At 43.0% G+C, this 12219-nt stretch overlaps 1 protein-coding gene across 4 annotated transcripts in view; it reads left to right on the forward strand.

Moving 5' to 3' along the window:
- The window catches only part of PRKAG2 (protein kinase AMP-activated non-catalytic subunit gamma 2), a 378851-nt gene that overhangs the window by 99892 nt on the left and 266740 nt on the right, over positions 1 to 12219 (forward strand). For all 4 annotated transcript variants that reach the window (XM_045003265.1, XM_045003264.1, XR_006576561.1 and 1 more), the window contains exon 2: positions 9668 to 9739. In XM_045003265.1, coding sequence (XP_044859200.1) covers positions 9668 to 9739 — 72 coding nt within the window. The remainder of the gene's footprint in view (positions 1 to 9667; positions 9740 to 12219) is intronic.

Below are 12219 nucleotides of genomic sequence, written 5' to 3' on the forward strand. Positions count from 1 at the left end.
AAATTGAATATGAGCCAACAGTTTGATGCAGTTGTGAAAAAGGCTGATATCATTCTAGGGTGTATTAATAGGAGTGTTGTATGTAAGACACAAGAAGCAATTGTTCTGCTTTACTCAGCACTGGTGAGGCCTCAGATGGAGTACCCCGTCCCATTTTGGGTGCTACACTTTAATACAGATATGGACAAAATTGAAGAAAATCTGGAGGAGAGAACCTGACCTATGAGGAAAGGTTTAAAAAAATTGAGTGTCTTTAGTTTGGAGGAAAGAACACTGAAAAGGGACCTGATTAATCTTCAGATATGGTAAGGGCTGTTACAAAGAGGATGGCAGTCAATTGTTCTCTTTGTTCACTGAGTGGATGTTTTCAGAGAACTATCCACAACCAATTTGTGGTTTGTGCCCTGCTTCTTGACAGTCTGCCCTGAGTTTGGCACTAACGCTCATGAGCTATTGCAGACAGGTTGACAAAAGTATCTTGTCTTGTAATAGTTAGCATGTGCTAATTGATAATGCATTGCAGAGACAGTGGTTGTTGTATCCAGTCAGCTTAAGGTAGACGGTACTCCAGGGACGTTGTTCCCTTAAAATCCAGGCTCAATCGGTATCCTCAGCACAGAATGGACTGATGCTGGCTCTCTTCACCTAACACTCTTGAGAGCATGGGTGGTGGGTGAACCCCTGGCTTGGGGAGGCTAGCCCTGCCCTGCCACACCCTGCCTGTTCTGCGCCTACTGGAACCCAGCTCCCACTGTGGCTGCTGGCCCCTGCCCAGTGCCCCCAGCCCCCCCCCCACTGTGGCTGCTGGCCCCTTCCCCAGTCTAACACCCCCACTGACCCCAGAGCCGCCCCGCACAGCCGGGCAGTGCGTTCTGATGCCTGGCCGGCCAGCCCCCTTGCCCCAAAGGCACCCCCCCGGCTGAGCAGCCAGCGCTGGGTGGGTGGGCAGGCGACACGGCCAGAGTGCTTCCATCCCCGGGCAGATGGCACGGCTGGAGTGGCCTCGGCCCCAGTGCGGGGCAGGCAGAGCGGCCCTGGCCCCAGGACTGGGAGGACAGGTGGCGTGGTGCGGCACGGCCCTGGGGGCACACCGCAGCCCCCAGCCTCCGTGCCCCAGGGAAGAGCATGGGCACCGGGACATCAGGCTGTTTGGGAAGGCAACGCCTTCCCGTACCTACAATACCCGACACCCATGCTTGAGAGGATTTTCTGTCTAGGTCTTGTGCTCCAAACACTACAGACTCAGGAGACTCTCGAGGGGATTTTCTGTGTTGCACAGTTCGAGATGGCAAACGATCAGGCACAATATTCTGCTTCTGACCTTATGAAAATGATTTGTAACTCTTAAAGCAAGTCATTGTGTGATGACAGCGTATTAGATGATAATGACTTTGTGCCAGAACGTATTGAGAGTTGCTCTGAGAAGGAAGACTGTGTTTCCGTTGATTTTGCAAGTTCGTCTTCAGACAATGAGGAGCTTCTGTTTAGCACTAGTATAAGATTGAAAGAAATGTAGTTGGGGATAATTTCTTCACCAGTCCTCAGCTTGCTGAAGACCTGCTGAATGAAAATTTGACCTATGTTGGAACAATCCAATGAAACAAGCCAGATACACCCAGTGAGATGCAGTCACATCTCAGCAGAGAAGAATTGTCATCAGTTTTTGGTTTTGCTGGGCCAATCACCCTGATTTCTCTAATATTCCAAAGGAGGGCAAGTCAGTAATAATTTTATCAATCATGCATCATGACAAGGTTGTAGAATGAGAGAAAAAGAAACCCGACATAATTCTCTACAACAACGTTACTAAAAGTAGTGTTGATAACATGGACCATCTAACAAGGATGTGCTCCTGGAAGGTGCAAAATAAATAGGCAGCCAGTGGTTCTTTGCTTCAACATGCTTGATGTTGCTGGAATTGCAAGTTTTGTCATTTGAGTCAGCAACAATCCCGCTTGGCACAACACTCAACCAAGACAAAGAGGGCACTTGTTCCTTGTCAATCTGGGAGAGTGACTCGTAGATGTACATATGAAGAGAAGAATCCTTGCTTACCTGTCATCTCACCATGCCCATCAAAACAGCAATCTTGTCCCTTGGCTACCATCAAAAAATAGATACCTCCGAAGCATGTAGGAAACTCGGCAGTGGACACTGCTACATTTGCCCAAGGTCAGCTGACCAGAAGAGCCACAAGCAGTGTGGAGAAAGCAGTGAATTTGTATGCGATAACCATTTTATTCACTCCACATTGATGCTGATGTGTGAAAATCGCTCACACTAAATTAAAATACTGCTAGTTCTTTCAATTTTCTAGTTGAATTATTTTTTTTTCACCTAAAACATTAAAGAATTGTTCTTCATTTCGGAATGCATTTTGGGAACAAAAGTCTCTCTCTCTCTCAAAACAGTTAATGTAAGTTTTTTCATGACACTGGATTTTAAATAATTTTTTTTGTCCTAAAACATTTAAAAATTATTCTTGGTATCTGAGTGCATTTGGGGTACAAACTTCCCCATGACACAATTAATGTCACTTCTTTCTCGTTACTGGATAAAGGTTAAATTTGCAATCTTCATCAGTCCCTGCTGTTGGAGGAAGGCTTTTGCATACTATGCTCACTCAGTAATTGATTGATGTTTCTTTTTTTATTAAATAATATCGCCTCATTCATCCAATATTTCCCTCCCTGGTGAGACACTGCTGTTGGACATCCCAGTGTAATGGATCCATGGACTTTCCTGCGAAGAAAAATAAGAAAATTTATCTGAACTTACTGGAACATTTTCTTGCTTTTAGTGGGAAAGTCCTTATATCCAACCCATCTGGCATAAGGATTATAGTTCTGAGGGAGTGTTAAACTGTCACACTCCTCCATGTTTTTCATGGGCATGATTTTATATATAATGTCTCTGGTAGTTGGGGTGAAATTTGAAGTTGCTGTGTTGTAGGAAGTGTTTATAGGAAATTCTTTCTCTATTAACAAGTGAATTGATGTTTAAAGGAATGAGCTCTACAAAGCAGCTTCGGAAGTATCTGTAGATGGCAAAGGCTGGCAACTACCTGCCTGCCATGGTTGACAGGTCTCATTTCTGCCTCCGGGAAGCTGCAAGCAGGAGTAAGACCCATTATAGTGGATCTTCAGATTCACCTGAAATTTTCCTTTTGTCTAGAGGTAAAGTTCAGATAAATTTTCCTACTTTCTACCTCCAGAGTGCCTTTTGCCATAATACGAAATTCACCATAAAAATTAAATGATGTTAACAGCGACTACAAAGTGTTAAGGCAGAATAAGTTCATGTTAATGTAATGTGTGATGGTCAAGTATGCAGATCTAATTTTGATATTTTTTATATAAAAAAGCATATAAATGATGGCATAGAGAGTACACTTACAAAGTTTGCAGAAGCAGCAAAGAATCCTGTGGCACCTTATAGACTAACAGACTATTTGTCTGTTAGTCTATAAGGTGCCACAGGATTCTTTGCTGCTTCTACAGAACCAGACTAACACGGCTACCCCTCTGATACTTGACAAAGTTTGCAGAGCATACCAAGCTGGGCGGGTTTGCAAGTGCTTTGGAGGATAGGGTTAAAATTCAAAATGCTCTGGACAAACTTGAGAAATGGTCTGAAGTAAATAGAAGGAAATTAATTAAGGCAAATGCAAAGTATTCCATTTAGGAAGGAACAATCAATTGTACACATACAAAATGGGAAATGAAGTACTGTGGAAAGGGATCTGGAGGTTATAGTGGATCACAAGCTAAATGTGAGTCAACAATGTAACATTATTGCAAAAGAAGCAAACATCATTCTGGGATGTATTAGCAGGAGTGTTGTAAGGAAGACGCAAGAAGTAATTCTTCCACTCTACTCCGCCCTGTTAAAGCCTCAGCTGGAGTATTGTGTCCAATTCTGGGAGCCACATTTCAGGAAAGATATTGACAAACTGGAGAAAATCCAGAGGAGAGCAACAAAAATGATGAAAGGTCTAGAAAACATGACTATGAGGAAAGATTGAAAAAGTTGGTTTTATTTAGTCTGGAGAAGACTGAGAGGGCACATGGGAACAGTTTTCAAATACATAAAAGGTTGTTACAAGGAGGAGGGTGAAAAATTGTTCTCGTTAACCTCTCGTTAAGACAAGAAGCAATGGGTTTAAATTGCATCATAGGAGGTTTAGGTTGAACATTCGGAAAATTTCCCTGTCAGGGTAGTTAAGCACTGGAACAAATTGCCTAGGGAGGTTGTGGAATCTCCATCATTGGAGGTTTTAAGAACAGATTAAACAAACACCTGTTGGGAATGGTCTAGTTATGATGTAGTCCTGTCTTGAGTACAGGGACTGAACTAATGATATATTGAGGTCCCTTTCAGTCCTACACTTTTGTGATTCTGTATGAGAAATAGGTTAAGGTTTTGTGTGAGATTGCTAGTTTGAAATAGAAGAACTGTATGTATTGCTTTTGGGCATCTGTTAGAGATAAAATTGAAAGTCTTACTGAGTGGTGGAGTGTGTTATCAACAGCATGTGGGCAATGTGAAGGTGGAAAGGAATGTACTTTTTCATACTTTTTACGTTTTAAGTGAATGGAGTGTGTCCTCATGCAGCCTTATCTGTCACTAAATGTAGCTAATTGAAATAAGAATGTATTTTCCTCTCCCATTCAGGGCTTGTCTACAGTGGCAAGTTTCTGTGCAGTAAAGCAGCTTTTTGCGCTCAAACTGCAGACGTGTACCCACTGCCGAGCCACTTAGCGCGCAGAAACTCCTCAGTTGCAGTGCTGCAAAAAAACCACCTCAATGAGATTCGTCAGGCCATTTGTGAAGAGGCTTCAGTGCTCTGTTGCCAGTGTAGACACTTCATTGCTTTCTGCGCTGTAATTGGCCTCCGGAGCTGTCCCATAATGTGTCAAGTGACCACTCTGCTCGTTGTTTTGAACTCAGCGACCCTGGAGACGTGCGCCACTCCCCTTTCAAAGCACCGTTTCTGACAGCCGTTGTGTGCTGTGCTGATCTGCTCCGGGATACAAAGCAAACCATTAATGTGGAATGCTTGTTCTGTTGAACACAGAGGCAGGTGTGTGTGTGTGTGTGTGAGAGAGAGAGAAAGAGAGAGAGAGAGAGAGAGAGAGTGCTGTGCAGAGGGTCCAGGGAAGGAGGCGAGGGCTGATGTCGGGGTTTCCCCCTCCCCCTGCCTCAAGACTGGTTGTTTCCTGATGCTGTCTGAACTTACAAGACAGAATGCTGACACACTCTCTGTCCCCCAAAACACACATTGTCCTCCCCCACTCCATACATACGTACACACTTCCTGACACACACACTTCAGTTGAAAAGCAGCTGGCAATATAGCACGATGCCCCTGGAACAATGGGATTGGGAAACCTGCACCATGTGATGCTGCTAATGTGGATGTGCTCCAGTGTCATAAAGAGCACAGTGTGGACAGCAGGTTAATTCCAGCATTTTAATAAAAGTGATATAACTTGTGGCACAGAAACTTACCAGTGTAGACACATGTTTTGTTCTTGGCAAGCCCAGTGGTTTCGATTGTCATGTTCACCATTAACTGCACATTCAGCATGGTTGGCGGAGAGTCTGTATGCAGGGGGCAGTGTGTGGACACAATTTGGTGGCTGCAGGAATGGCAATAAAAAGATGGTTGCTGTTTAAGATGGTGTGAAATTCCCCTTTGGAGAATATTACGACTTTTCCCACTTCACTTAAAACAAACAAAAACCAAAAAACTTTCTCTTGGCTACCACAAGGGTGATGGATTTTTTTGGTAAATGCAGAAGTTGACACTGGATGCTATTGCATAACAATGCAAGAGAATTTTGTTTTTGTTTTTAAAGTTTGAGGCTGTAATTGTTTAGATTTGGTAACTGAAATTCTGCTCTTGCAGATAGGGCTGTACCATCCCTTTTGCGATTTTAAGATTTGTATTCTAAGCTTAAGGCAAAGGACTTGGATTCAGGAGATCTGCATTCCATTCTCAGCTCTGCCACAGGCTTCCTGGGTGTCTGGGCAAGTCATTTAGGCCTCAGATTTCCAAAAGTGGCCATTAATACAGGTGTCACAGTTTTTAGGTGGCAAATTTAAGAGGCCTTTGGCCTGGTTTTTAGGTTCAACCCCCAGCTCTGCCTCCAGAAACCCCACAGTCTCCTATGCCCATGGCTCATTGCTAAGGCTCTGAGTCTGTCACAGAAGTCACAGGTTCCGGGACTTCTGCTGCAGCAGCAGCAGCAGTGTGTGTGTGTGTGTGTGTGTGTGTGTGTGTGTGAGAGCCGAGTAGGGAGCCCCTGCCAACCCCCTCTCCCAGCACCAGTGGGGGTCCTGGGTCACCTCCCGCAGCATCCTGGCCACTTTCCCCCAGCACCTGCGGAACCCCTGGCCCACCCCCCGGCCCAAGTTTTAGTCACAGGTATTTTTAGTAAAAGTCCTGGACAGGTCACGGGCTGTGAATTTTTGTTTACTGCCCGTGACCGGTCCATGACTTTTACAGTAACTCCTCATTTAAAGTCCTCCCGGTTAACGTTGTTTTGTTCTTACTATCAATTAGGGAACATGCTCGTTTAAAGTTGCGCAATGCTCCCTTATAATGTTGTTTGTCAGCCGCCTGCTTTGTCCACCGCTTGCAGAAAGAGCAGCCTGTTGGAGCTACCTGGTGGGGGCTGGGAACCAGGGTGGACCAGCAACCCCCCATCAGCTCCCCTAAGTTCCCTGTGTGGCAGCTGCTCAGCAGGCTACTAGTTGCCGGCAGTTCACCTGTCTCTTCCCCCACTGGCGTGTGCTGCTCCTGCCCTATGCCTTGGAGCTGCTCCCAGAGGGGGGAGGCGGGGAGGAGAGGGGGGGCTAATGTCAGGGTAACCTCCCCACTCCCCCCCCCGCTCCTTTACGCCATTGGGCCATCTCCACAGAATGTGGGGTAGGAGGGCACGACAGGGCTCAGGATGGAGGGAGCTTGCTGGCAGCAGCTGCTGTCCCAACTTGGTGATCTACTTAAAAAGGCAGTGTACTTAGAGTGGGGTCAGTGTACTTAAAGGGGCAATGCATGTCTCTCTCTCAATCTCTCACACACATTGTGTGTCTCTGTCGCTCTCTGCCATTCTGTCTCCTCTCCCTCCATTTGTACTACCTTGTAGGGGGTGAAGCTACAGTAACAACAATGTGTTAACCCTTGAGGGCACAGCCGAGTGCTAGTTCATCATTTAGCAGTAAGGCATCCCCTGGGAGATATCCCACCCTCTGACTCCACCACCTCAACCAAGCTTCACAATCATCATTGCTGTGTACAGTATTAAATTGTTTAAAACTTATACTCTGTGTGTGTGTGTGTGTGTGTGTGTGTGTGTGTGTGTGTGTGTGTGTGTAGATATATAAAAAATATAGTCTTTTGTCTGGCAAAAAAAATTTCCCTGGAACCTAACATCCCCATAGTTACATTAATTCTTATGGGGAAATTGGATTCACTTAACATCGTTTCACTTAAAGTAGCATTTTTCAGGATCATAACTACAACGTTAAGCGCGGAGTTACTGTACTAAAAATATCCATGACTAAAACGTAGCCTTAATCATTCCACCCCGAAAGGAGCTTTCACAGACTTGGGTAAGTACAGGATGGACAATTGCATGATGTGTGGCCTCTTCCTATGCTATGCATGCCCACCCAAATTTACCAGTTTTGAGTCCCCTTTCCCGGTGGAAGCAGCGGGGACAATGTGTCCCACTGACATGAGTGAGAGCCCGGCACATGGAATAAATGTACAACGAGCTACAAAGTGTATTCTTTAGTTCATATTAAGGGCCACATGCTAGCAAAGTTCCATGAAAATTTGAAATAATATTTAGTGTAGAGTTGCTGCATGCATACATGACATTCCACTACAGCCTGGATTTGGATGGTACAGGTAAATAGTTGGAACTGAAACACCAGTATCTCATTGAACAAATAGATAATATTGAAGGGGTTTCATTTCTTTGCACATTCGCTGTTGGGGTTGCATTTCATTACACAAATATTGAATGTGCAAAGAAATGCAACCCCAATTGGGGTTTGAATGCAGAATCCTCTAAATGCAATGCAGGCACTTTATCCACTAGGCTACAATAATCATCCTCTAGGAAAAACGGGCAGTTTTGCTGTTAAACCAGCCAGAGGAACGGGGGTGGGGAGAATTTTGAGATGGAGAGGTTGAGGCCAAAATGTCCAGACTTGTTGTTAGTTGTATAACTGGTATATTATAAAGGCACAATCCTTAAGAGTGTCTGAAGTTTGTTTGTGCTTAAAAAATCATGTTTTGCATTTAGGATGATTATGCAATCTGGGATGAGACCAATTTTTGCTCTGCCATCTGCTCATTTTGCCACACACTTTCATTGGAGAGAGAGAGAGAAAAAAAACCCAACTTCCCTCCCCCAAAAAACCACCACCTCCAAAAACAAAAAAGAGAGAACAAAGTTAATTTTTAATGAAAAACTGTTCAATCACAAGTTGTTTTTATGCACTGTACAAAAAAAAAGATTATGCTATTGGATGAGGTACAAATGTATTGTTGCTGTTAAAGAGGGATTGAATAGAGGTTCTCTGATGCTCCCAAAAAGGGTGCCAATTTTGGTGGTGGCTCTTGTGATTTAGATACTTCTCCATAAGGAACCAGATGAAGAACCACCAAACAGCCATTAGCTGATAACTTTTAGCCACTACTAAAATGGCCTGCATTTGAACCGACACCCAAGAGTGTGTGTGTGTGTGTTTGTTTTCTACATCAGGAAAAATATTTGTTCAGCTCTGGATCCAAAGCTCAAACTGCAGTTAGTTATCTCATTACAGAACTTCTGTTCACAAAGTTGAATAACTGAGAGGTATATAGTGTGAGTTGCGCATTACCCACCTCTCTGATCAGATGGATGGTAAACTTGAGCCTTACAGAAAACATTTAATTATTAATTTAAAAAAACCTGTGTTAGTCTAAATGATGAGACTGGAAAGTGATCTAAATAGAACAGGCAGCAGGGGGTGGAATATAATTGCAGTTTGTTTTCATTAATTAAGGATGACCGTGCATACTTGTCTCATGGTTCCACTTCACTTGATCAATCGTGTGCTCCTCTCTAATTTGTGAAAATACATAGGTTATTTTCCCAACGCCATGCTGTGTGTCTTCTCTCTCCTAGACACGTTACATATTTTCAGATTATCTCTGTTTTCTCTTGTTAATTGCTTTAAATAGTGCATAAAAATAATAACAATGTCACTGCTAGAGGCAAGATATTTGTGTTGGTGAACAAGTGTGTATATCCCAAATATCATCTATGAATTTCAGTGGAATCTCGATACCTAACTCTGTTAATCTCCTTTGAAAGTCCTAGCATAAGGTCCTAGGTTCTGAGTCTTCAGGGGATGAGGCCTAGGGCCCTGAAAAGCATTCCGTACTTCCACCTTATTCAAGCAAATCTCCCATTGACTTCAGAGTCAGGGAGTGCTGAAGAGGGCCCTTATTTTACAGCAGTTGTTAAAGCTTACTTGTAAAGTTGTACGTGGTATGCCGGTGTATGTTTCAGGAATAAAACTGTGGACTAGAACAATACGAATACCTAAAGCAAAGCAGGAGAAAGGTATTAATGTAAGGCATTAATTTTCCTTTTCTCCCCTTTAGGATCTTAGCTCGTTTGCCATGCCATTCCTGGATGGAGATGTGGAGAGCTCAGACAAAAGTGCTTCTCGAAAGGTAGGATGTTTCAAAGGTTTCATCCTCCTTGTAATTTCATAGTGCTTATGGTAGTATAAACACGTTTTATTTTACTTAGGTTTGCAGAGGCTGGGAGTCTTGGGCCCAGATTCTTCCTTGATGTAAATCCCCAACGTCCATGGAATTAGGCCAGGGATAAAGGTAGCCACTGCTGGATTGCCCTGCACCACTGTTGTACTAATGTGATACTTCCTTTGAAGAAAGAAAAACAGTCCCTACTACAGCACTGTTGCTATAAACACTGCAAATTAAATTTAACTTAATGCAGTAACACTCCTCACTGAATTACAACAGTTATCCCTAGGAATATGGTTAGCTACTGTGATTCACTGAGAGACGTTGCTGTGTGGTTTTGTGCAGTAAACAAACAGATGTCCATGGGTGTCAGTTTGTTCCCTGTGAACAGCTTCCTGACCTCTGGCCAATGAGTCCTTTTAACTCGTTATGGTCTTTTTGATCTGTTTATTCCCAGTATTGGCAAAATAAGCTGTAAAATGTAACTGGCGCCAAGGAAGTAGGAGCTTCCTATTTAATAGCTCAGGCATTCTCCCTTAATCTCCCTGGAGGTATCTTATCGAAATCCACTCCCTTGCCTTCCTGCTTGTTTTTTTAGAAGCCTGCTGTTAAACTAAACCAAACATACTAATTTGGCAAACATCCCTTGCCAAACAGTCAGACAAATACATAGAAAGATAGTTATAGAGCAGCTCCACGTCTTTTACAGTGGCACCAGTTGTGATGGGGTCTCCTGGCTCTCAAAGTCCTGGCCTCATAGCGCCAATGGAGTTTGGAAGATGCTGTCACTTGTTATGATCTCATTCCAACATGGCTGGACCTGCAGTAGGTCCAGAGTGTGTGTGTGGGGGGGGCATGCTATCTAATCTGGAGAATGAAGAGTAGACCTCCCCGAAAAAGTGCCAATTCAGCCTATAGCTGAAAAATGGCTTATTCTGACTCACAATAACACTTAAGCAAAGAATATTAACTCTATGGTTAAATGAGACCTCTTACAGTCTATCACAGTGTCTGTATTTTGTGGCTCAAGGCAGGGGAAATGACAAATATTGTCCTAATGAAGTTAATATGTGTCCAGAAGTGACACTTAAATAAATTGGCTTTTGTCAGCAATTTTTTCTCTATTATTTTGCACCTCAGGGTAAAAAATAATCGTGTTAGAAGCTGGTCCATTCAATCAGTAGTTGAGTATCCTAATGTCACTGGCCTTGTTCTTTTCGGTGTTGGAACTTCTAAGACTGTGATGCTGATGTCAGAGATGGATGGAAGGGAACTCAGGTAGACACTGGATGGGGAAAAAATGTACAAAGTCACTGAAAGAGATATATATTTGGTGGATTAGAATAAATTGAATAGTGTGATATCTTTGTGCTGAATTTTTATGATGATAAAAGGCAGTAATTTCTGGCTAAAAACTGCTTTCTCCATCTAGAGTCTCCTATTTTCTCTTGATGATGGGAAAACTATGAGGGTCAATCCTGAAAAAAAGTACCAGATTTTCTCTTGTGGTCTTACTCATTCCCAAGGCTGTGTGATGCCTCTTTGAAGTCCTCCTTTGACATTTTGGAGGTGCCTGAATTTTTTCTACCAGTTTTGTGATGTCATTCTGACCAGAGACCTTCTTGGGAAGAGCTGGAACAATGTTTCCCAGCAGCCATGTCTTCTTTCTGCAGCTCCAGTAAAGATATTTTTTAAACACTTGGGCCCAGCTCTGCTCTGCTGTCACTCAGCCTGCAGAACTGCCATTGACTTCAAATTCTATGCATGGAACAGCTGTAGGATTGGGCCTCAAAGAGGTATGAAATTGCTTTTATAAACTGGATGATTTTTTGATTGAAATCTAGCACTTTCAGTGCTTCGTAATATTCGACTTCAAGCTGTGTTCAACCTGTGCTCCAAAATGGAATGAGATCAAATGACTATGCCCAATCTCCGACGGGACATAAACCATATGTTAAAATCCATTACATGCATCTCATCCTACCCATTACCATGCAGTTCATGAGCGGGTCTCTCCCACAACTGAATTAGTCCTAGTATCAATCAGTAGTATGTTATATAATTCTAAATAAAAATCTAAATCAGCCTTTTCTGAAGATAAGCAAACAAACAATTCAAATTAATATTTACTTCAGGTAAAGTGGTTCTCCTTTGTCCAAGGTTGAATTCACAGTCTGACACATCTGACTTGCACATGCAAAAAGAGATGACTCCTTTATATATAGCATCTGCATTTCCAATGTCCCAGTCATTTTGGAGACCTGCAGTAAATCAGAAATGTCTTTCTTTTCATACTTAAATCCCTTTACTGTCTAGGTTATAGAGTGAGTTAAAGCTGAGTAATCCACAAGATCTCATTATCATCTGCTTTTAAAGTTTTTCATTAAATTTGACTGTTCTTCCTTGTGAAAGGATTCAAAGGCACTTTTAGAAAATGTATTTGT

The sequence above is a fragment of the Mauremys mutica genome, chromosome 2 (genome assembly GCF_020497125.1).
Source record: "Mauremys mutica isolate MM-2020 ecotype Southern chromosome 2, ASM2049712v1, whole genome shotgun sequence".
NCBI lineage: Eukaryota > Metazoa > Chordata > Testudines > Geoemydidae > Mauremys > Mauremys mutica.